Below are 25124 nucleotides of genomic sequence, written 5' to 3'. Positions count from 1 at the left end.
TTTTCCCTCTTCGCGAGGCTTATCCCTACCCTTCTCGTGGTAGCTCCCTGCTGCCCCGGTGGTGGCAAGTATGCTTTCCCTTTTGTCTTTGCTTTCCTGTCCTTCCCAGATCCCCTTTTCCAACCATTCCTAATCTTTAATTTTCAGCATACCCATCTCTCTTTGTCTCAAATCTCTGATTCATCATGGTTAAGATGCACATCCTCCTCACCCATCGGACTCCACTTCACCGATTGCTCCTTGGTCCATCGGAGCTCTGTCGTCGGCGTTGTTTGGATTGTCTGTTTTAACGGGTTTTTCCCGTCCCTGCGCGTAAACCCTTTGAATACGGTAGTGCAACAAGGGTCTGCACGGTCTTTGGCCGTCTGTCCCTTTGATCCCTCTGCGGATCAGTCTCCTTCTCCTTATCTCTTTTTCTTTTTTTCTTCTGCATTGGTTACTGTCTTTGTTTCGGAGGATGTTTTGTATAGTTTAGAGATTTGGGTTATGGAGATATTTCGATGGGTTCTATGCTGCTGTACTTGCACGGGATTGTTTTGGTTGGACTCCAAGTCTTCGTCGGCAGATCTGGTGACGTTTCTGTGTCACCTTTGGGCTTGGCTGGTGGCGGCGACGTCACTATGTCACCTCTCTCCTGTTCGATCTGCACTGCGGCTGAAGATTGTAGGGCTATTTGGTTTTGTTTGTTGGTTTTTATTTTGGCCCGTTTTGGGTCTTTTGTTTGTAATATTGTTCTTGTTTGAATAAAAATCTTTCCATCTACCAAAAAAAAAAAAAAATCTGCTCATTGATTTTGTACTGTTAAACTATTAAATGATTCCGATTGATTATTGCAGTGATTGAAGTGATTGGAAAATGACTAGTTCAATCACTAATATATGAAGTGACCGAAAATTTATGAATCACAATTAGGATAGACAATGATGTTTACTGTCAGTGAGCTTACCACCAACCCGAAAAGATGAAGTAAAAAGATTCAAATTTTCCATGAAAGTCGCAATGAATGTGGCCAGCCATCAAAAAATTACCGATTTTGTCACTTTCATTTTCTAAGAACTTGTGCTATATTTCAAAGGATGGTCGGTCCAGAATGTATATAAATAGTAGAAACGACAACTCGTTTTGGTAACAAGGGTCCCCGCTGATCCAGTACCAGTAGTAGTGTAATACTACATCGATCTCTAAGATAATATAAATTCTAGAATGAAAAGCAATAAAATGGTCATTTCATTGACTTATCTAGAATTCCACAAAGTGATTGATGTCGAATGGGATAGAATTGCTTTTTACATGTACCAACTCTTAATATTTGTATTTATTTTTATCTTACAATTTGAAATCCAACCAAATTTGAAGATTCATTACTTCATTCCCATATCGATATAGAAATGTTCACTAATATATGAGCCATATTAATTATTTATTTCACAATAAATATGTTGAATCCAAAAAAGAATCGATAGCCGTCATTTAAGTTAATGTTCATGTTCATAATACCAAAAAAATTAAGGGAAATGATGCAAAAGGTCATATTAGAGTATGAAATGATAAAAAGATCACCTAGTTTCCCACTTGATAAAAAGGTCCATAACAAATTGTTAGTAATATTAATATAGTCCTTATAAATGATGAGGTGATGTTAAAAAATGTCAATTTTTAATTTTTTTTGATTCCAAGTATGCCCTTCAAGGCAGTACACGTTTATAACTTTTCATTCAAAATTTTAGATATCTAATTTTCTCTCTCTCTTTTGATCAGAAAGCTTGATTCGATTTGCGCTTGGTCTCTCTATGACGATCTGAAATCTCAGTTTTGGATCTTCAATCCAGAGCTTTGTTCTCTTTTTCTCGATCTCTGGCACCATCGCTCTTCGCCTTGATCACGTCACTTTTTCTTCTTCTTCGTCTTTCGCCGTGATCAAGTTGAAACACGTCGCCCTCGGCGAGAATGGAAGGATTGAAATTGCAAGGATCAGATTATGAACAAGGCGAGGTCCTACTCGTTCAGCCAGAAGGCCACCAAGGAGATCTCCTCAGTCGACGATGACATCAACATAAGCTCGCATCTCTCTCCATTTTGATTCAACTTGTTTGATCTGGTTTCGCAATCCTGAATTGTTGTGTTTTGGATCAGAAATTTGAATACTTTAGATACTTAATTGAGTCATTAGGTTAATTCATTTAATTATTGTTTAATTGAATCTTAGGATGATTGATTTCCCTGTTATATGTGTTAAGATGATTGAATCTTAGCTGTAACGCATGAAAATTGTATGGTCTTGCTTCCCTTGTTGATGGGATTTTTGTTATAATTCATCAACAAATTTCTTTGTATTGGCATGTTCTGCCTCATAATCGCCAAGTCAGTTACTTTCTGAGATTGTGGCTTCAAAACTGTGTAACCATAGAGGGAATGGAAAGGTCGTATTTGATGCTGCCAGCTATGTCATTTATTTAGCTCATTTTCAAACCTGACATGATGTGTTTATGGTGGTTCAAGTCTGGTGTGAGATGTTGATATATTATTCAACTTCTTTTCTTGATAATTATATACAAGGGGGTTTATTAGTACGTTGCAGTATCTCTTTGCTTTATAGGCTTGTCAAAATTATGGATTGTTTTACATCTTTAGCATATATTAGGCGTTGTCAAAACTAGGTACTAGAACATACATGCCAGGCCTAAAAGTGTTTTGAAGTGTGGCTCAATTGAAAATTATGTTTTTTGTTATGAAGGAAGTCTGTCTACATGAAGCCATTGTTTTTTAGTGCTTGGAAGAATTATAGTTGATGCTTATCATTCTTTGAATTGGTTTAGTAGAATTTTCAAACTAATGGGCATTGTTGGATCAATCATTTTTAGGAACATAATCAGCTAACTTTGAGATAGCAGCTCTAGGCCGGGTTAACTGATTGATTTTGTTATATTCTTGCTTCCTTTTCTTGATTTCTTATTACCCAATGGTGGATTCAGAAGAGATATCAAGTGTGACTCAATTTAATCCTTGTCAATTGTCTCTGTTTGCAGGGAATTTATGATGATATGAACTTGGGATTTTACCTTGTTGCATATGATGACATTGGGGGCATTTCCTGCCAAAAGGCTTGCAACTCATCTAGTCACATTTGTAGTTTCACTCGGGTCATCAGTAAGCACCCAATCTTTTGGACTACAGGCCCTACTTTTTCCGAGTCTCCGTTTGTCCCAAAGGAAGAAAGTTTATATAATAGTCGCATACATATTCGACAAAATGCCGTAGCAGATCACATTCACCAGCTCACAAGAATTGAAGTGGTCTCTTGCATTCTTTGAATTTGTCGGTTGCTTAATACTTTTACACCTAATAGGCTTTTTAGCCTTCCATGACGCAGTAATTTCCTTTGTTGAAGTTAAGACATTATATAATAGGTTTACTGTAATCATATAGCCTGAATTTTGTCTCCAACAATTTAGTTAATGAGTTTCAGAAACTATGTCATTGACCATGTCACTGTCAATCCCTGGCTACGTCACTGTTAACTTCAAGTCACTGGCTAAGTTACTGGCCATGTCACAATCATGAACATGTCACTATCAATCCCTGACGAAATCATTGTTAACATCAAGTCACCAGCAAAGTCATGGACCATGTCACTGCCAATCTATGGCCAAGTCACTGTTAACCTCATGTCACAGATTATGTAACTGATCATGTAACTGACCATGTCACTTACAATGTATGTAACTGACCATGTAACTGATCATGTAACTGACCATGTAACTTACAATGTATGTAACTGACCATGTCACTTACAATGTATGTAACTGACCATGTAACTGACCATGTAACTTACAATGTATGTAACTGACCATGTAACTGACCATGTAACTTACAATGTATGTAACTGACTATGTCACTTACAATGTATGTAACTGACCATGTAACTGATCATGTAATTGATCATGTGACTTACAATGTCTGTAACTGATCATGTAATTGATCATGTGACTTACAATGTCTGTAACTGATCATGTAACTGACATTGTCATTGACATGGCTGTTTGGACCCAAAATGACCCAAATGGAACATGAACATGTCAAGTCATTGGCTAATCATTGTTATATTCATGTCATTGACCATGTTACATTGCAAGTCCTTGACCATGTCATTGTTATACAAGTCACTGACATATTTTGGAATTTCAAGTCATAGTTATATCTAGGTCACTGGCCAGGTAATTGTTAACTTCAAGTCACTGGCCATGTCACTGTTAACCTCCGACAAAGTCACTGATGGTCACTGGCTATGTCATTGGTCAAGTTACTGTTAACCTCACCTAGATTCACCTCGAGGAGATTACTCCTCACCCATATTGGTCTTGAGATGATTTCTCTTCACACAGATTCGTCTTTAGGGAATTACTTTACTCCTTACCCAGATTTTCCTTGAGGAGATTACTCGTCACCCATATTAGCCTTGAGAGGATTTCTTCTCACACAAATTAGCCTGTAGGGAATTACTTTACTCCTCACCCAAATCTTCCTTGAGGGGATATCTCCTCACTCAGATTTCTTTGGGGAGATTGCTCCTCACCTAGATTCCTCTTGAAGAGATTTCTACTCACCTAGATTCACCTCGAGGAGATTACTCCTCACCATATTGGCCTTGAGGTGATTTCTCTTCACACAGATTCGTCTTTAGGGAATTACTTTATGGCTAGAACTTTTGCTTCTTCTTCATAACATTCTTCTTCACTTCCTTGCCTCTGTTTTCTTTTACCCCGGCCTATGTGTCATGTTTGTATATCCTATATAAAATTGTGAAAATCAAAAGATCATTAGTGACTTTGACAGTAATATGATCTGTGACATATTCATGACTGTGACATAACCAGTAAGCATGCTCTCAATCTAATTCATAGGATAAGTACATAACCATGAGCAATAGAGTCTATAATTCTTCAGGGAAACATTAGACAATTCAATACTTGAGCACTTATCTCATCTCTAATGTGCTATGCAACTGATCTTCAATCATTCAATTCAATACTCATGCCCATGTTTCAGTACCCATTTTAGATGCAAAATAGATCAATGTCTGTCCGAAAAAGGTACGGAAAATTCAATCATCAAATTAAAGAAATAGCTTAGTAATTTGGAATGCAAAACAACACCCATTAACACCCTCATCTATTTGAGCCTCTTACTGACGAGTCAATTGTGATGCTATTAAAGATCAACATAAACCCAGAACTAAAACCCAATTCACAATTGCAGGTCCATCATCAGGCAAGAATTTTTGAAAATGGTACTAACCTTGACAAAGACTAAACTTGAAAAGTGACGATCAAGTCCTAGAAGTTCACCCCGTGCCAGGACAAGTCCGGGTCGTCGTCGTCGTCAACCCGACGTAGATTATTCTTGTAGAGATCTAGCCCCTAGAGGACGAGGAGGGGCAGCCGGAGAAGCCCTTGATCAGGGTGCGATCGTGTGCGGCGGAGAAGGAGCAGTTGTCGTGGGTATCCAGATCGGAGCCGCTGTGTTTGTGTGAGAGAAATATAAAGGGACAGAGGGACAGAGAGAGATGCGGTGGCAGTTTTTGTAATTATTTGTATTTTCAGTGGTAGGTTGTTAAGGGGAGACCTTAATTATCATAGGAACATTTGTGTATCCTAAATTATAATAAGGCACTTCAAATTGACCTCTTTTATCATTGACCCAAAAAATTAGATAGCACGTATTGATGATATCATATATATGATGAGATTAGAGAAATAATGATTCGATTGCAATTATATATAAATAGCTTGCTCAAGAATTTATAATTATGAGTAGGTGCAACAAGAATTATACTTATCTAGCTAGGCCAACCCAACCCAACCCAACCATGCATAAAGCTAATCATAATTGACACTATAGCTAATTCATTAAAATACAAATATATACCTTAAAGATCGATGAAGCTTTACTTACTCGATCACGCTAGCTTAATTAGTTAGCTGTTCATATAATTGCAATTGGGGTATTGTACTTTACTTGCTCCCAAAGGCTAGCTAGCTCTTATTAATTTGTGCATGCACTACGTACTTATTATGCTTGGTAATTATCAACCTAGCTAACTATTTACACCAAGAGTGAATCATATAACCAACGGGCGTATATTATTGAATTATTGGATTCACCTGACCCAATAGTACCCATTTTGAGAACGTCCAGCGCCAGAGTCACTGAATTGGTAAGTCCCTATAAATATCGATCTATAAAGAAAATACTAAACGTGTTAGCTAGCTAGCTTTTACATTGCTTGCGGGCAATTGCATAGAAATATGTAATTAATTAAAGGCAAATTAAGTAGTAGCCAGCAAGAAATGCATCATGCATGAATGTGCGATTCATGCTATTTGTAACAACTGAAAACCGAACAAAACCTAAACATAATTCAGAATGAATGACCAAAAACTAGCTAGCTAGCAAGTATATTTGTTAGGATTAATAATTTCAGAGTAACCAAAAAGAAAGTAGGAATTGATAAGATCCGTCCATGTTTGGCCAGATCATTGGTAGGTACTTACATATCAAATTAAGACAGAGAAGAAAGGAATTAACATTCATTCTATTTAGCTTATTAAATCATCATCAAAGGTACCTATCTAGATTGTACAATTATAATAATATGTCAGGTTATATTTAGGGTTTAGGTGATATTTTACGAACTAGAAAAATTGTCGTGTTCGAAGGGGTTGGACAGCTTTCCAAATGAAGGGTCTTGCCATCCGCAGAAATTTCCAGATATCTGTTTCTTTCTAGAAGAAGTAGATATAGTACTGCAGCAAAATATCAATTAACTTAATTGGTTTAGAGAAGTCAAGTCGCTAATTTGTTCTGATGATTAAGAACCACAGGCGTCGCCCTCATATATTCGATCTCTTCTTCACACACAGATACTTAACCCAGTTAATCGGGATTAAGAAATTAATTATTAACTAATTAACTCATTGCTTATTAAAAATCACGTTATATTGTGAGATACGTATACATCTTACTGTACATTCATACGTAGAAAACTCTCAATTTCAACAAACTAACTGGCCAGCAAATTGTATGTTGTTTTCTCAGCTGTGCCAAACAACCTCTTTCGCGGCAGATAATTATAACTCAGATGATGAGTGGGAGGTCCGTCTGGTTAACACATGTCAATTAGTAGCTCTCTCTCCATCTACAGATTTAGTGCACAAGAAGAATTTAGAAAGAACACAAAACAGGTTTCCTTAATTTCGCATCATATCAAAGGTAGCCCAGCTAACAACCGCCCTTCCTATCTTGCCCATACCTTCTTTACACAATGACCGTAAAAGGTAATTATACAAGTAGACGTTAAGAAATTCTATAATTGTAAAAATTCTTGTATCCGTTACTACGTAACAATTATAAAAAAAAAAAAATATAAAAAAAATACAAAAATGGCTGTCTATGTGAATTTAGATTTTTTGTCACAGGACAATCACAATTCTATTCTTATTTCTACGTACGTCATTAGACCACACCTAGTAGGCCCTAGGGGCTAGGGGGCTGGGTAATGACGTCATAATAATTAGTATTGAATAAATATATTCTCCCAACGGAAATATGAACAAAATGGGGGAGCCGTTGTTGGTTTTGGCGCGCGCATCCCACCGTAGAAAGCGCGTACATACAAATTTGAAAGCGAATATTTTATTTTATTAATTTTGGCCAGAATTCCAAGAATTAAATTGGAGCCCAAATTCCACAACCACTAGCACTATTCTTTTATCGGCAATTTTATATTTTTGTTATATATAGGAGCCCCAAATCCAATACGAAGAGCCAAAAAGCCCCACCCCCATACTTTTGTGTCATTTCCACCCAACTCCGCCTCTCACTCTCTCTCTCTTTCTCTCTCTCAATTTCACATCTTCTTCCTAAAAAAGCTGCATAGGAAGAGGAAGAGGAAGAAGAAGAAGAAGGTAGAGACCTCAGAATGCAGACCAGTAGCGCCGCTGCGAGTTCGTTAACCTCGCTCTCTCCCAGCTTCAACGCCTACTCTTCCTCCGACCGCCTTGCTCAGATCGCCGCGCGCGTCGTCAGCGAGTTTCGTCAAGAACTCGATGAGGCAGGTTTGGAAGACATTGATGATCTGTATGATAGCAATAACGACGCGCAATTCTCACCGCCGCGGTTGGAAGCGCAACAAGAGGCTGAAAACGACGACGTAAAGGAGGCGGCGGATGAGGAGGAGGAGGAGGAGGAGGAGTTTGAGTTCGCTTTTGTGTGCAGAGAGGGAGAGGCGCCGACGTCGCCGATTGCGGCGGAGGAGGTTTTTTATAACGGTCAGATCAGGCCGGTATACCCGGTCTTCGACCAGAGCTTGCTTCTCCAAAACGACGACGACCTTGAATCATCCGACTCTACTCATGCCGTGAATAAAGATTCCGAGAGGCCGTCGACGGTTACGAAGCCGCGTCGTCAGCCGCTGAGAATGCTCATGATCGAGGAGGAGCGCGAGGCCGCGTCGTGCTCGTCTTCCGAGGCCGACGACCTGGAGAACCTGCCACCTGGCACTTACTGCGTGTGGGCCCCGCCCAAGGCTTCCGGAAAAGGTGGAGGAAGAAGCGGCGGGGGCTGCGATAAGAGCAGCTCGACCGGGTCGTCGAAGCGGTGGAAGTTTCGGGACCTTCTTTCTCGGAGCAGTAGCGACGGCGCCAAGGACACTCTCGTCTTTTTTGCTCCGACGACCAAGACCGCAGAGAAGGAGGGCAGTAACGTCGTAGTCGCGCGGAAAGGGAAGAGCAGCAAAGCCGTGGCTGATGGGGATAAACGGCGGTCGTTTCTGCCATACAGGCAGGACCTGGTGGGGTTTTTCTCTAATGTGAATGGGCTTAGTAGGAATTTGCATCCATTCTGAAAAAATAAATAAAAAATGTATGACTATTTTTCAGCTCTTTTTGGCTTTGTGAGTTTCTATTAGGATTTCATTAGGGTGATTTTGGAGACAATTTTAATTAGTTAATAGTTTGGGTTAATCAACTCAAAAGAATTGGTTTCTTCATTTTTTTTTTTTTTTGATCAGGTGGTTTCTTCATTTTGTGTAAATTATTAGTGGAATATAATATAATATATGTCAATTTTTACTCTTTAAATTCTTCTTTTTAAATTGTTTGATCCAAGCGTAAATAAATATTAAGTTTTGATTAATAAATAATTAATTGTCTTAAAAAAAAAATGAAACATCACGCGTTTCTGTTGTCTTTTGTAGAAGCTTCCAAGTATTAAAGCTATTACCTATGTGTGAAAACTTTAATGGGTGACTACAGGTGTAAAGAAATTGATGGAAGGATAAGGTGGGAAAACAAGAGCCATGGATACGCTTGTCTCTGTCTCCTTTTGGTTTTGATGGGATGTGATCATAAACTTTTTATAGAAAAATATCATAATTTTAGGAAGGTTACAAAATCGCTCATTTATACATATAAAAATACACACTCGAATATCTTTAGATACTTTATCTATATTATAGAAATGTAAATGCCTTGAGTACAATTTGTCGGAGGATGAGGATAACGTTTAATTGTAGGTCAATGACTAGGCTTGATAATTAAAGTAGTTAATCAAATAGAGTTGGTAGCATAGGGTGCATGTGAACCCAAAATCTATCTTTGAATAAACGAGGTGGAATGCTTGCCTTAGAGGCATGTTACTTCATTTAATTAAAAATAGGTCAAGAAAAAGAATTTAATTGTAAATTGATTAGCTTGTACCTAGTGAAGGGTGTCCTGCAAGAAAAGGGCAAAAAGAGTGGTTGGATTTTCCACTATTCAAAAATTCAAACTTAAAAGAATTATTATTTTGATACAAAATACAAATCTAAGTTACAAAGTCAATATCAAAGTTTAATACGAGAAAGACTATTCACTAGCAAGTTAGCCTAGTCTGCTTGTATTTATAAGAAACTACACAAACATACATCATCACAACTTGATTTTACATTCCCAAACTAGATTATGTCATGTAGTTTTGACTTTGATCATCTTATTGTAAACCCACTAGGGGAAGGAAGATAAAGAGAGCCGATAATGAAGTATAATCTCTTTAAGCCCATATCATGGACAATGTCTTTTTGGACCGTATTATATATAAATTTAATACTAATTCACACTATATATGCCGTTTTATTATTCTTAACTATCTTGTAATTCAATTTATACAAGAAATCTAAAGTAAGTCGGTAACTAAACACTCTCACAAAATTATTTTCTCGAGAATCTCAGTACAAAAGACATACAAACTCCATTTCCGTGATACCTCTTCATAGGATATGTCTTCTTCTTCATTATATTCTCATAATGAAAGGGAAAACTTTAATAATACAGGGGTGGCTCTTTGGTTAAAGTTTCGAACCGGGTCCCCTATAATTAAAGGCCGATAACACAGAGAGGGGAGAAAGCAAAAGATGAATTGTATGACTATGAATTCCACATTAGGCAACAAAAGCACATGAAAGTGAAATATTAGTCTTGGTCTTGAATCTTCATCACCTGCAAATTCGTACCCTTTGTCCTTCTCTTTTCTTTCCCAGAGCCAATCCCACTGCAAAAGCTAGCTGCTAGCTAGCTGAGCTCCAATTCTCTAAAACATTGGAAATTGTATAAAGCAGATTCCTTCATTTCTTTCTTCCTCTTTTTTGAAGTTAGACAATGAAAGGTTATATCAAACAATTAAGTAGTAGCAGTACGCTAGTACTGATACTGTTCTAATACAATTCCAGATTTTGCTAAACCAGCAACTTTGGAAAAGAGCCAAAAGTGAAAGAGTTGGACTTGGACATCAGGTAGAAGATAAATATATGTAAAATCATAGTACAGGAGTACAAAACCCAGAACAGAAATTATTAATTCAAAGATATTTATAAAAAGGTCCTGAAAAGATTAGTGATTTAAGGAGGGAATAGAAACAAAAGTAGATAATTGGTTAATGATTGATTTGGGTGAGCTTAGTCAATTGGCTTTAGCTTCTTCTGCACATTCTCTCATAAAGAAGTGACAATGAAAATAACAAATTAAGCAAAGGACTTTGATCAGAAGCAGAACATGTGTGGACGTATCTGGTTCTGGGTTTGTAGGGCATTCTACTGTTTTTCACATCACATCCTCTTTGTCCCTTTTTGCTTCTTTTGGAGAATACATGCCAAAGGCTGTAAAAAAACACTCTTATCAGGTGCCCATTTTGATATATTTCTTGGGTTCTCAACCAAATCCACATTGAAACTCTGAATATTCTTGTCATCTTCATCTTAGTTTCTAGCCATTTCAAGCTGAAATAACTCCTCTTTTTTTACTAGTTCTCCAAATTTGCCTCAAATTAAGGTTTAGGTAGGTTGGATTGTGAGTGCTTCTGGGCTTCTGTTATATGATATAAGATACTGTGCACTATGGAAAAATATGTCAAAGTTTTGGTAAAAGTGGTGAATTTTTTAAGTATCCATATAATATGTCTAATAGTTTATCTAAAAGATCGATGACGCTCTTTATTCAAAATTTGATTGTAATTTAGAGAAAACATAACTGTTTGATATTATTTACTGTGTTGCAACACTATATGATTATCTTTTAAAATAATGTCAGGTTTTGAACAAATACATTATTTTTTAGACATTAAGTTGTCTTGAAACATAAACGAACTTGATCATTTATTTTGTATCAGAAAAACTGATGCATCATGTACATCATCACAGTAGGACTGAAATTAAAAGATGGTTTCCCATCAACCATTGTGGGTCTCTTTGATTGGTGCATTGTGTCAAATCAGGTAAGCAAGTTGCTAGCTTCACCTATTTAATGGCTTGCAACAAGCTTTGATCACTGACAAATAAAAAGGGTTGGTCCAAAGTGGTACATTGGTTGACATGCATGTATGATTGTATGAGCAATAATCTGGTACGTAGCTGTCTCTTCTTGATTGGAGACATGTAATTGTATATATCTAGAGTGGGTAGGATTCCTTAATGAATAGATGTGAGCCTGTCCATGTTCTCTCCGCAGAAAGAACCCACTTATAATTCTCACTTAAAATGGCAGACCGGCCAGGTTCATTTCCACGCCCACATTATTATTATCCTCACTTATACCTAGCTCCAATCTCAATCAGCACCCACAAAACTTGTAGCACAAGAAGGAGGACATGTAGCTCTTAGGGTCTCAGATGCTTCTGCTGCATATATAATGGAAAAGCTATTGCAAAAGATCTTAATCGCTTTCCTCATTTCAGAAACAGCTAGAGCTTTAAAAAAGTGGTGTAAGGGCAGAATTAGATGCTTCCAGATTAAAGATGGGATTAGTTGTACTCTGCAAGACATTTACTGTCTGCTAATGATAAACAATCTATGTAAATCTCCTATGTCATGCATATATGTATGTATATATACATATATACTGTATAGAGTTCTCTTCCGGAGAGGACGTTCTTTTTTTTTTTTAAGAAAAGCAAGGATGCCCTCATCTCGACCCAATAAGCTAGTCATTAGAACCATCAAATCGGAGAATTTTTACGGTACTTGTTCCGAAAATGAATTAATGACTATGATGAGGTTCATATAATATCTAATCCTGCTGTGGAAGAATGAGTTGCACCATCATAGATAGAAATTAGGCAGGGTGATGGAAAGAGGAGACATCGAGACAAACATTTTTTGGCAAAACGTCCGTGTTTTGTGGGATTAATTGTCTGATTGCAAGCATACTAAGTCCAAGTCTTCGGTTATATCATTCATTCATTATTTAGGGAAATGGAGTTGCACAGCTACATATATACTGATAGAAGATAGGGGTGAACCATTTTTGTTCTGCTGATTCTCATGCACGCTGCACAGATGACCCCTTGACAGTGAACTTAATATATGCTCGGTCTCGATCAATAAACACGTCTCTGATGGGTTAGTCGCAATTTGCGGGTAATTTATCACCTTGCATGCTCTCAAAGATATATGGATCTGGACTAATTAAGTTGAAGCTTGTTGAAAGAGCGAGCAAAGTAAAATTGTCAAAAGCTATGCCAAACTTCTGTGACGAGTCCCATGTCTGAGTGTGGTGTGCAAGCACAAGAAAAACAAGGGTGCAAGGCCGGCAGGCGTTGAAATATACAAACCAAATTGAAAACCATAGAGAAGAGAAGAGAAGGTTGGTCAGTCTTCACTCCAGGACCCAAATATATATACTAGGGAAAGTCATAGAAGAGGCTCATATTTTGGACTTTCATTTCAACCCAGATCAACCAGAAAGAGAAAGAGAAGAAGTCTGTACCCAAACCCAATCTTCTTTTTACAACTAATGCTTGGTCCACACTGTTATTATCTTACTTCTACATACAAGATACAACAACAACAAAAAATAAATAAAAAAAGAGAGATGAAGAAGAAAAGAAAAGCCTGTGTTTGAGAAATCTGTGTAATCAACTAACTAATGATTGAGACCAAAGAATCAAACAAAGACGCAATTTCACTACAAATCTGACTTTCCCTTCTTCTTTTTTTCATTGATTTCCTTGATTCTGTGTTTTGAAATCTACCGCCCATTATAGGACTTAATGGCCAATGTATTCATACATATACAACCCCATCTACGCCACATCTACCAGGAGATTAGAACATGCTGGCCGATTCTCAATTCATAGCATAGCTACCGCTCAGATCGACAAGGACCAGCGGTAACTCATGCAAATACAGGGGTTGAACTTGTAGAGCTTTGCAGATTAGCAGCATAATCTCGAGCCCATAAATCATAATGTACAATTTCCTCGAGGGAAGGTGAGGTCACGAGTTCTGCCCTGTGCTTGGCACATGTTAGCTCAACAACCTTGAAAATATCCAGATAACTAATTCTGCAAAAGAGCCAAAGTTTTCATTAGCTGATGATTTACATGATAAGAAGGTGCATATTAGCAAAGATTTGCAAGATCACTAGTCCAGATGATCATAATGTGATATTGAAGTTTGAGGTTAAGCATATTCTATCAAAGGAAGCACATACTTTTCATCGATAAACATCTCCACGGCCTTTTCATTTGCTGCACTAAGAACTCCTGTCATGGTGCCACCGGCCCGCCCAGCAGAATAGGCAAGATCCATGGATGGGTATTTCACGTTGTCAGGAGCTTTAAAGGTTAGTGAACCAAGCCTGCATCAGAAAAGAAGGCAGAGTTATTTCAAAGCATGTAACAGGAAAGTCAAGATAGAAAAGGACCCTACTTGGGGAGTTTGTAAAGAAGCAAGAGCCCTATGGAATATCAAGTTTACCATCACAAAACCATTCACTGTAGACGTATAGATAGCCATAAAACATTAGAAGCTAAGCTTCAACAATATATCTATCCAGCTTTAGATTAAGAAATGTATGCTAATTCATTCAAGATTACTCCTTGTGACCACAAAAGAGAAAAGGGCGCAAAACTGAATCCTCAAGAAAGTCAAATAAGGAAAAGTTCATTACTTGCAAAGATCAAGCCGGGGCCAGGTTACTTCAGAGCAATAGATTCTCTCTGGCCATGACATGGTGTAGAGGATTGGCAAGCGCATATCAGGCCACCCCAACTGTGCTAGAACAGATGAATCCTGGAAAGAACAATATATTGAAGAGAAAAAAAAAAAAAAAAACCTTTGAAATTCAAATTCCAAACTTATATGAGTTTGCAGTCTTTATACAAACGACAGAACAGTAAAACAAAAGCAGCGGCCACAACTAAGTGTTGAACCTGAGTTTCAATCATCGAATGGATGATGGATTGTGGATGAATCACAATCTCGATATCATCATACTCAGCTCCATACAAGTAATGGGCTTCAATGACTTCTAGCCCCTGTCAAAGTACAGAACTTACTCAATACTGCTAGGAAACAGAATACTTGAATGCTTAATTGCCCCTTGTGCCATATCAAACAGAAACTAAAAATGATAGAAAACCTTATTGAAAAGCGTAGCTGAATCAACAGTTATCTTCTTTCCCATACTCCAGTTAGGATGTTTCAGAGCATCAGCAACCTTAACTTCTTTGAGTTTTTCAACAGGCCAATCCCTGTGAGTAACAGAGTGAGAGATTGTCAAGATCCTGATTATATTAAAGAGAGAGGCAGCCGTCCCAAAATTGACCATTCAAGAAATAAACTGAGTGAATCAGAGTTTCATTCATAAATTAAAACTATATGTGAGAGTCCTCACTACTTAAGTAAGATGTTACAACCAAAATATAAATGCACAGAACTAATACATATACTTTTATATAGAAAGAATAATTAAATATGATAGTCTAATCTCGCTTATTCAAACTCCTTTTGCTTTCTATAAAGTGTTTACAGAGAAAGAAAATAAGTAACCTATGCGAGTTCTCTATTTTTCAAGAGTTGAAGTACAAAATCCACACATTAGCCAAAAACAATGTGCTCGAAATATGTCCTACAAATTGGGGAGAATAAAAAATTTCCGCCTACTTTGCATAAGAAGGATAGAGATCTCTACCCAGGGTCTCAGTTCACAAGCTTTCGTTCTAGCTTATATTATGATTTCTCACCTGAAAGCCCCACCAGAAGCTGTCAAAATGATACGCCGAAGTGCACCCTCTGGCAAGCCTTGGATACACTGAAAAAATAAGCATTTATTAGCTTCATTAGTATTCACAGGAGAGGATATAGGATGCACTAATAAATAAATGACTAGGTAAGGACTAAACTAAGGTGTATCACGTAACTTAACAGTACTTTGAGTATCACAAACAAGAATGCAGCAAATTTGATAGATATATCAAGATCACAGCATAACCTATTACATAGAGTTGGGTATCAATATGGATTTGTTTTCATACCTGAAAAATTGCAGAATGTTCTGAATCAGCAGGAAGAATTTTCACATTATGCTTGTGTGCAAGAGGAAGAACAAATGGGCCTCCAGCAATCAGAGTCTCCTTATTGGCTAAAGCTATGTCTTTCCCTGCTTCTATTGCAGCCACTGTAGGCTAAGATTAGAAAGACAACAGGAAAAATTTCAGCCTGCTAGTTATAAGTTAATACTGTTTTCTCATGCAAAGAGAAAAAGAATTATTAATCATTCAAATTAATTAGCCAACTCTGCTGTGCCGTCAACCTTCCCCTGTATTTAAGTTACTACATCATGTATATATAACTTCAATGAGTACCAAACAAAATGACAACGCAATTACCTTCAGTCCTGCACAACCGACTATTCCTGTAACTACTGTGACTGCATCTGGGTGCCGAGCAACCTGAGAAGAGAAAACTATTAGCAATTTCTTGTAGAGAATGAGAATGGAATTCATTAGCAGTGGAAATTAGATGCTAGGCTACCTCAATGACTCCTTGCTCCCCAGGAATGATCTCAGGCTTGTCTTCTAGACCAGATAGAGCCTCTTTAAGTTCATTAAGTAATGATTCATTTCTAACTGCAACTAGTTTGGGTTTGAACCTCTTCACCTGTGCAATACAAAATAGGATTTTCAGCACCAAGAAATATATGTAGGAAAAAAACATTCCACACTCCGGATAACTAGGTTACTAGTACTTATGATGGATGATTATCGAGTCAGGTAAAGTTTTGCCACTCAAATTCCAAAACTGATTTATATGACGGAATAAATAAATTTCAAATTCTACGAAATGTTATCCATCTGATGGATTACCTGATCGACAAGAAGAGTGACATTTGAGCCAGCTGCTAGGGCCACAACTCTGAATTTTTCAGGGTTCTCTGCAACTATGTCCAATGTCTGTAGAAACAGGAGATTTGGACTGATGCAATTCCCATAATCTGTCCAGTGTCTTACAATTTATCTTTAATCTCAAAACGTATACTACTAAAAAGAAAGAAAGGGATACCTGGGTTCCAATGGAACCAGTAGATCCAACAACAGAAATAGGCTTTGGACCATCCCAAGTCCTCCGGCCGGGCTCCGGAAAAGCACTTCCCGGCCAAGCTGGAGGTGGTGGTGCTTGTGCTGAACACTGAATTCTTCTTCCAATCACCGTTCTGCAATCTCTCCTCCTCAAAGCAAACCCACCTATGTACAACAAATGAGCACAACACTATCATTTCTCTTTCCAATATTAGAAAAGCAACTAAATTTATATATATCAAACAACCATATAATCACAATTCAGAGCTTCATACAAGTAAATTTGCAGACTTTTTTTTTTTTTTTTTTACATACATGAACTTTAATCACTCAATTGAAAGTAAAAAGACACCATCTTTATACAAACACAGAATCCCAATTGAGCAATAATGCCAGCATGCACTTTTGGAAAGCTAAGAAGGGGAGTGAAACCTGGAAGCTTTGGCAAGTGAGTGGACTTGGTGGAATCCAAGAAAGAGATCGCTTTAATTTCAGCTGGAGACAACAGATTCAGAGCCATCCCAAAAACTCACCTTTTGTAATCCAAAAGTCCAAAAACCAAAGAACCCCTTAAGAGAGATGGAGAAAGAGGGATGAACAGAACCCTTTAAGCCAATTTTTTGTGTGGACATGAAATGGGGGAGCTTTATAGTACAATAGTGATGGGTTTGAAGTAATAATCAAACATGGCAAAGTGCAGGGAGTGTTGAATAAGGACGAGAAATGGATTGGAGGATAGGGACGAGAAGGGAATCAACCTCTTTGTATGGACAGTCATTCTTCTCGTGATGCTTCAAAGTAACACTGTCATAACGACGTCGTTCAACGGCTCTTTAACATTGTATTATGAGAAGGATAGGGACTCTAGTTTATACCCTCCATTTGATTCCCTCTATAATCCATCCAAATTTTTCCTTTTTGTTCGTTTTTTGTTTTCAATCCTAAAACTGATTGCATTTCAAGATTGTTTGTTTGTATTGGGGCTCAAAAGGAAGGCTCATTTATACCAAAACAAAAGGAAGGCTTTGAAGCCATTCTCTTTATAAGCTTGAAATAATATGGTTATGAACTCCTGAGTTGTAGTACTTCAAATTCAATGCATGCATTACCAAAACCAAACAATGTGATAGTTTTGACCTGAAGAATTCTTTAATTTTTTTTATATTTTCTGATCTTAAGTCTTAAGAGTAGAAAATTTGAACTTGAGATCTCATCCACACTGATATGCTTAGACCAATTTAATCTCGACAACTTAGTCTCGGTAATCATGCGCAAGAACTTGAAACAAGGTTTCATATATTCAATATATATTTGACCCGTTTGGATGATGTTTTAAACCCACTAATTTGTTTAATATTTGCATTCATTTTCTGTTGGTTTGACTCGAGAGTATCTAACGAACAGAGGTTTCGAATAGATACCTCATCACAAGAAGTTGGCTTGATATGCATGCAACTAGAATCCTTAGAATACACTAAACAAGTCACAAGGACTGCTATGCTTTAAAGACCAGCCTGTATATCTTATAAGGACTACTATGATAGTCATTATCCAACTATGACTAATGCAAATTGCATAAGACAAAGAACTGATTACTATGCCTTGGATTAGCCCCAAGTAACGTGCGAAGCTGGGGAATAGCATGAGAATTAAGTTACCGCTGATTACAAGGGTCCTGGTTTTGGCGCCTTGCCAAGTTGCCTAAGAGGCGTATATTACTATTTGATGCGCATACAATTTAAACTAGTGCCAAAGCTAATCCTTGTTTGAATGCCTAGTCCATTACTAAAAGTAGACACCCGGATAAGCATAACCACTAAACAAAAGCAACATCCACCCAAATAGCATGAAAACACATGACATAAGTGACACATTTATATAGATTAATATATCAGAAACAGTAACACCTCTTGGTGGAGCCTGAAATAAACACTCTGGAAATGTATACACGTAATGCCTCCAATGCAAGACAAAGAAGAGTAGGTTTGGCTACTAGTGTCCAACCCTACACGGCCCATTTCTTCTGGTTCTGCTTTCGGCAAACTTATTATAATTTATGAACTAACTACACGTTTGGCTATCTCACTGTCTCTCATCCTTGCATGTATTTACTTGTGTGAGTCCGTAACTCCAACTGAGTGAGCCTCTGAATAGTTTGCAGGTTGGTCGCCGACGATGGAATCTGCACCAGCAATACAATGTGTCAATATAATATAAATGGCTGAGAGAAGTAGAACAAGGGCCTTGTCACAGAGCTAATGTAGACTCTTTCGGCTAAACAATATTTTCAGCAGGCCAAACCAGTTTTGTCCTGTAGACCATGAAAGCCAAAACGCCTCCTAAACTTGGTAAATAAACAATAAACAGACTACAATGCTTGCACACAACATAGTTTACATGAATATTCGCTTCAATAAGTGTAATAGGTGTACCTTAGTTTGAGCTGTTAAATGAAATGAACGCCGGATTACTCATAGTTTTCTTGCTCTTCATGTATCTCGGTAGAGTTCAGATATGAATTCCCATTACTGATTTCTGCAGCATTCCCATTGTTCATCTCCAATGCACCTCCAGACTCGGATATTTTTGTTACCCTCTGCAACTCATCAGTCACATCTGATGAAGAACGTGCTACGGCCTGATCATTACCCAGAGATTCTCTCTGCACTGATGGTTTTGGCCGTCGGATGGCTTCAGCTGCTTCTGGCATTGCAACTGGGGGTGGCTGGGGAGGAACCCATGCACGCTGAACCGGCTGCTTAACTACTTGCGAACTAGCTGCCTTGACTTCATCTTCATTTTCTATCTCTGTGATACTGGGAGTTTTCCGCTGCCACCAAGGCACTGAACTGTCACCGTTTAAATAATTGAGCCCATTCTCCTGCGTGCTCGAACTGAAGGCTTCGCTACTTGTATGGGACTGATATACTTGGCTTGAGTTGTTTTGGGTCTGACCAAGCTCCCAAGGCTACCCAATAAAACATAAAGTTACAACAACTCAGTGGATTATCAAAGCAAGATATTTGAATTGTCTAAATTGATGGTTTTGTAAAAGAGCTTTTTTTTTTCATTTTCTTATAGCAAACTTAAGTCTTTAACTTTCCAAGATCATCTCAAATAACATATACAGAAGCTGTGGTGAAAGATTCACAGCAACTAAGATCAAGTTGTTTTCAGAAGATCAACCATGTAATTACTAATATGGAGTGAATAAGTTTGATATTTTGCTGTACTACACTGGAAACCAAAAGTTGGTTACCCAAATTCAGTGAACCATCCTCATAAGTGGTAATTCTCATTCTCTACTGCTTAAATTACTTACTGCATATGACTCCATCACTCCATAAAATTAATTTCCATTTTCTTTTCCTTTTCATCAAGAGAGAGAGAATAGTGGGAAAGGTGAAAAACTGTCAAAAACAATACCTTGGCTCTAGGAACCAAGCGAGGATTTGATGGCTGCTGATTAGGATTGGGCGGTAAATCATCAATTTCCTGTATGTGCATCCAGAATGACAAAGAATTAGCATGAAGTCACAAAAGAGCTGGTGTCAGAAAGAAAGCTGGAAAGAGCTTACTCTGACATTAGGAGGTTTCTCCCCTCTTTGTACCATGGCCATGATCTGCAATTACCAATTCAAAATACTAAAGTCAGGCATTTCTTTTTATAACTTTTTTTAACCAATGTAAACACACTAAAAACTTCTTACCTCCATATAAGACTTTGAGTGAGGTGCAGCAGATGGTTCCACAGATGCAGGAGCTGAGAAAGATTGCACTGTACGGAAATTGTAAAAAGATAAGGCAGAATCAATTAACAATTGAAAGAGTAAACAAGAGACCATAGTAATTCATGATAGAAGAATTACCTGAGTGCATGTCGTACTCTGCCTTGCCATTCACATATTGTTGCTGTAAAACAGTCAATTAGTACAACCAATTTTTGAGAAAACGTAGATGAGATTTTAAAGATCAACAAGAATTTTAAATTCAAGCCTACTTTCAGCTGACCTTTGACTTAGTGACTGTGAGTCGACTATCTTCGTGATCAACAAGAGAGGCTCTTGAGGCCCTCGTTTCTCCTGATCATTAAGCAGAAAGACAGGATACTCAATCAACTTATCATTAGATTCCAGAATGCAAACAAGAAGCAAAACTTGTCATGCTTGCATACAAATGGTGATGTAACTGTTTTATAGGCAGAACAATCATTCATTTGCAATAATTGGGATTAGATGGAATGTTTCCAGTACCTTCCAATTTCCGTATGGAATTACTCATTGACTTCATTTCTTGCACTTGCACATCTAACAAACTCATAAGTTCCCCAAAGTATTTCCTCTCTGCGCAAGTATGAACCAAGGTGCAGCAATCATGAAGGAGAATTACTCATCAGATATAGAAACCAAAGTGAAAATGGAAACAAATAAGACCAGTAAGAGATAAGCTCAATAAAGAGAGAAATAGGTTAAGATAATTAATGTGATAACCCCACCTTCAGTCTTAGAATTCAGCATTTCTTGGCTTGCTTTTGCCACATCTGCTGCTGCAGCTGCAGCTGATTTAGCCGCTGCTGCAGCTTCTTCTGCTAAACTGGGTTTCGTGTCAGTTTTCTTCTCAATGTCATTGTCATCCTCCAATACAACCTTTCGTACCCAAGACCTCAACCTTGGAATAATAGCATTCTAAAACAGGGAACATGTTATCGGACAGCAATACAGCTGGAAATTGAAAGATAAAAGTCTAGGTGGATACAGACAATCAACCGCTAAGCATATAAAAATCAAGGAAGAGCATCAGAAAGGATAGAAATCAAGGTCTGAGACCTTTGTAGAAAGGTTCGGGTTATATACCTTAATAAGTAAAGCAGTTCCAGCACCTGAAGCTGCCAGTAATCCTACAGCAAGAATGGCATGAGACCAGTGGAATCTATACCGAGCTAAGGTACCCACCGGGGCAGTAGAACTAGCAGGCTGCAAAGTTTGATTTGAACTTTGTGCCTGAATGTTTGTTGTTTTCGCTTGTCCATCAGCTATAAGAAAACATATACAAGTTACAACCATCACTTATGCAAACAATTGATATACTCTGGCCATATCCATAATCCCACTTGAACACCAATTATTTTTTACCTTGATTTGCAGTAGTTGCCTGTGCACTTGGAGGTGGGTCCTGCAATTTGCAGCAAACACATGCTAAGCATGTCAAAATCGAAAAATTGACAATTCGCGTAATCCCGAATAGACAACTAACTTACAGGCACACGCCGAAACGCCTCATCAATCTCCTCCTTCGTAAGCCCCTTCTTCTCAAGAAAAGAGCGCCTGTAGATGACAGGAGAGCCCTTAACTTTTGGGTGCGAAAGAAACTTCATAGCATTTTGCACTTGGTCCTCTCTCATTGGTTCGGAATTCACAAACACCGATGGGGTTGAAGTTTGCTTAGGAGGCTGAGCTGCAACATCTTGCTGAGCCTCAGCAAGACCTACTATTCAAGTTCATAATCAGCATCCCATATTAAACATAAAGCATTAAACTTAAAGCTTATACGTAAGTAATGTAACCAAGATTCATACTTTTAACTATTAGAAACTTAGCATTAGCTAATTAGCAAGAATTATGTTTTCTTTCACAACCCATCAAGTAGGAACTATAATAACAAAAAGAAATCTTGGGTTCTATTCAATTATAACCCAAGTTCAATACCCAAGTTAAATTTCTCTTCTTTTTAATCTGAACTTAAATTGCTTAACTTTCTCAGCAACTATATGAATTGAACTTAAAAAACAAAGCAATAAGAACCAAAACAAAATCTGAGAGAGAAACGGCACCTGGGTTTTCTGGTTTGTCCTCCGAGGATTGAGAGGCCATAGTGGACCTACTCCTCTACCTGAATCACTCAGCAAACACAACAAACCATCAGTGAGAAAGAAAGAAAGAAAAATGGAGAAAGCAGCGAAAGCTCTATTGATATTTGGGGTGCTTATAACAAAAGTGCTTACAGAAGACGATGAAAATAATGAGGTAGACTGGTAAGGTGGGCTTTGCTCATCCCAAAGCAGCAGCAGCTGCTATTATTATGACTTCTGAGACTAAACAATACTGCGGATAATGTATCTCTATCGGCTGCGTAGCACCGCAGACATGGACCATGGCCTTGTGTTTAGTTTGGGTTTTTACGGTTCAAAGAAGGCCTACAAGTTTTGGGCTCTCATCATTTCTTTGATTGCAGTAAATTCGGAAAACCCACTTCACCTCAAACAGATTGTTGGGTGTTTACGATGCCCATTGGGATCTTCACCAGTTGTTTTTAGGAGTTGTTTCGAGTCTATATCTCGATCGAATTATAGTTTTTAATTTTGAAAAATCGTAAAAAAGATATTTGGATTGAGATTTCTGACGGAACTCAGTTCTAAAATTATGATTTAGTCGTAGGAAGTTTTTGGTAAAAAACAAAGAACATGCGATTTTGACTAAAAATTCTGAACAATTTTTTTTTTTTTTTTGGGAAAAAAATTCTAGAATTGATTCCCACGAGTTGGAAAAGCAAAAACTGTCTTTCATTATGTTTAGCCTCGCTTTCAAGACTTTGAAAAATGCTATTTGAGCTGCTACTCATTTGTGGCTAGGAGTTTTGTTTCTGCCCAACTATTGTCAAAGGCTTTGGACCAAGATATACAATTAGACACGAGCAAAAAAAAGTCAAATTTTTGTTCGTGAGAGCATTTATACTCCTTTTAATTTGTCTCCAACATGTATTTTTGCGGGGTCAGGTGGTGGGGATGAGGTTTCTGAGAAGAGAGCTAAGGCCTTCTCCAACCCATAGGGGAAAGGGCTAAAGGGCCAAAAAATAACCCAAATGGTGTCCAGCCCATGAGGGGGAGGGCTAAAGGGCCAAATTTGAGGGGCAAAGGGCAACCCAAATGGGCAAAAATAGCCCTTTGGTTAGCCTTTTAGCCCTATAAAGAAATGGATTAGAAAGCTACAATGGCCCACGTTTATGGTCAGCTTGACCAATGCATGACGTCATGTAGCCGTTGGGTTTTTTTTTTTTTTTTTTACATATGGTTTAAAAAAATTTACACTATAAATACATATCACCTCAACTTTATTTTTCACATCATCCTTCTACTACCATGTGTCATATTTTCAATATTTATTTTATTCATGACCTATGCCACATATATGAAATCGTAAAAGAAACTACAACATTGCTTGTAAAGCAACACATAGAATTTGAAAAGTACAATCAGAAAAATATTTTTTATCATAAAAATGATTTCAATTACTATAAGTAAGAATCTGATAAAAAAATAAGAATATATATATATATATATATATATATATAAAACATATTCAAATGTTTAAAATATATTTTAGGGCTATAATTTAGCCTTGACGGGTTGGAGACGGTTGATGTCACATCGATGAATAGTAAAGAATTTAGGGCTAAAATTTAGCCCCAGGGCTATTTTTAGCGCTTTCGGTTGGAGATGGCCTAAGTAGTCCAAAAAACAGATAGTTTCAAAACTGAAGCTCAAAATCTAGTTGATAGAGTTTTAGATTTATGTTTTTTCATTCATGCCTTTGTCATATCTTTGTTCTTCCAAAAATTCTTTCATTTTTTGTTGCAGTTAGTAGCTCTCTATAACTGTTGCAGTGGCTTTGCAACACAGTGATGGTACCTTTCTATGCTTATGTTAGTATCTTTTCAAGCTGATGTCAATAGCTATTCTGTTTTCGTTTTGATTGATATCAAGTCATTAGCTCTCTATAACTATTATAGTGGCTTTTTAACACAATGATAATAACTTTCTCTGCCTATGTTAGTATCTTTTCAAGCTGATGTCAGTAGCTATGTTTTCATTTGATTGATTTCAAGATGTCTTCTATCAATAGAAATGTTACAATGCTAAGGAAGATAATTAAGTTTACATACCCGCTTCTAGCAGCTGCTTAATCTTTTTAATGACTTTTTCGGTTTTTTTATTATTTTATTTTAGAAAATTGTAAGTCGAGATTTTTGAGTTCCGTAAGTTATAAAATTGCTTAAAAATCATGACATAAGGATCAAAGAATTTTAGTAAAAAAAAAAGTGCAAGTGATTTTGGCCAGAAAAACTATGTTATAATCCACATATTTTGGTGAGAAATCATGGTCTCCATCATTTTTTTTTTTGGGGGTGCAAGTTTTGGAGTTAAAAAAACATACAATATCTTTTGGTATGCTTAATGTAAC

General features: G+C 37.5%; 3 protein-coding genes and 1 long non-coding RNA gene across 5 annotated transcripts; 2 read left to right on the top strand and 2 right to left on the bottom strand.

Annotated features, from left to right (window-relative positions):
* The first annotated feature begins 1705 nt into the window (after window positions 1-1705).
* LOC133745880 (uncharacterized) lies at window positions 1706-3489 on the top strand. Its single transcript, XR_009863858.1, has 2 exons — window positions 1706-2919; window positions 3027-3489. It is a non-coding gene; the product is annotated as an uncharacterized LOC133745880 (long non-coding RNA).
* A 4325-nt stretch (window positions 3490-7814) lies between these two features.
* LOC133743255 (uncharacterized) lies at window positions 7815-8939 on the top strand. The gene has a single exon (XM_062171124.1). The coding sequence runs from the start codon at window positions 7979-7981 to the stop codon at window positions 8900-8902; it is 924 nt and encodes a 307-aa protein (XP_062027108.1). The 5' UTR covers window positions 7815-7978; the 3' UTR covers window positions 8903-8939.
* Window positions 8940-13420: 4481 nt separating this feature from the next.
* LOC133745912 (1-deoxy-D-xylulose 5-phosphate reductoisomerase, chloroplastic) lies at window positions 13421-17621 on the bottom strand. Its single transcript, XM_062174073.1, has 12 exons — window positions 17320-17621; window positions 16871-17052; window positions 16675-16761; window positions 16343-16468; window positions 16198-16260; window positions 15844-15993; window positions 15553-15620; window positions 14949-15060; window positions 14740-14844; window positions 14478-14599; window positions 14019-14165; window positions 13421-13869 (listed from the first exon to the last, which is right to left on the bottom strand). The coding sequence occupies exons 1-12, from the start codon at window positions 17405-17407 to the stop codon at window positions 13701-13703; spliced, it is 1419 nt and encodes a 472-aa protein (XP_062030057.1). The 5' UTR covers window positions 17408-17621; the 3' UTR covers window positions 13421-13700.
* A 1108-nt stretch (window positions 17622-18729) lies between these two features.
* On the bottom strand, window positions 18730-22985 carry LOC133744115 (peroxisomal membrane protein PEX14). 2 transcript variants are annotated; one of them, XM_062172252.1, is made up of 14 exons: window positions 22889-22985; window positions 22718-22776; window positions 22145-22371; window positions 22020-22059; window positions 21741-21919; window positions 21383-21572; window positions 21141-21230; window positions 20899-20969; window positions 20757-20799; window positions 20598-20665; window positions 20466-20510; window positions 20314-20382; window positions 19320-19855; window positions 18730-19069 (listed from the first exon to the last, which is right to left on the bottom strand). In XM_062172252.1, the coding sequence occupies exons 2-13, from the start codon at window positions 22755-22757 to the stop codon at window positions 19355-19357; spliced, it is 1563 nt and encodes a 520-aa protein (XP_062028236.1). In that variant the 5' UTR covers window positions 22758-22776; window positions 22889-22985; the 3' UTR covers window positions 18730-19069; window positions 19320-19354. The 2 variants fall into 2 exon arrangements, with proteins under 2 accessions (XP_062028236.1, XP_062028235.1); XM_062172251.1 differs by having other exon boundaries at window positions 22145-22374; window positions 22889-22969.
* Between the last annotated feature and the right edge of the window lie 2139 nt (window positions 22986-25124).

Source organism: Rosa rugosa, chromosome 4 (genome assembly GCF_958449725.1).
Source record: "Rosa rugosa chromosome 4, drRosRugo1.1, whole genome shotgun sequence".
NCBI classification, from domain to species: domain Eukaryota; kingdom Viridiplantae; phylum Streptophyta; class Magnoliopsida; order Rosales; family Rosaceae; genus Rosa; species Rosa rugosa.
Note: the sequence above shows the minus strand (reverse complement) of the source record. Positions and strands in the feature narration are given on the sequence as shown.

What these genes read in the sequence shown, in the direction of transcription:
- LOC133744115 (XM_062172251.1), bottom strand. Translation starts at nt 22,757, where the DNA reads ATGGCCTCTCAATCCTCGGAGGACAAACCAGAAAACCCAG. An exon ending in TTCCATACGGAAATTGGAAG is followed by an intron (nt 20,970 to 21,140) that starts GTACTGGAAACA and finishes CTTAATGATCAG; the next exon opens with GAGAAACGAGGGCCTCAAGA. An exon ending in TCACAGTCACTAAGTCAAAG is followed by an intron (nt 20,800 to 20,898) that starts GTCAGCTGAAAG and finishes ACTGTTTTACAG; the next exon opens with CAACAATATGTGAATGGCAA.
- LOC133743255 (XM_062171124.1), top strand. Translation starts at nt 7,979, where the DNA reads ATGCAGACCAGTAGCGCCGCTGCGAGTTCGTTAACCTCGCTCTCTCCC.
- LOC133745912 (XM_062174073.1), bottom strand. Translation starts at nt 17,407, where the DNA reads ATGGCTCTGAATCTGTTGTCTCCAGCTGAAATTAAAGCGATCTCTTTC. An exon ending in CTGGTTCCATTGGAACCCAG is followed by an intron (nt 16,762 to 16,870) that starts GTATCCCTTTCT and finishes CTGTTTCTACAG; the next exon opens with ACATTGGACATAGTTGCAGA. An exon ending in GAGATGTTTATCGATGAAAA is followed by an intron (nt 13,870 to 14,018) that starts GTATGTGCTTCC and finishes GCTCTTTTGCAG; the next exon opens with AATTAGTTATCTGGATATTT.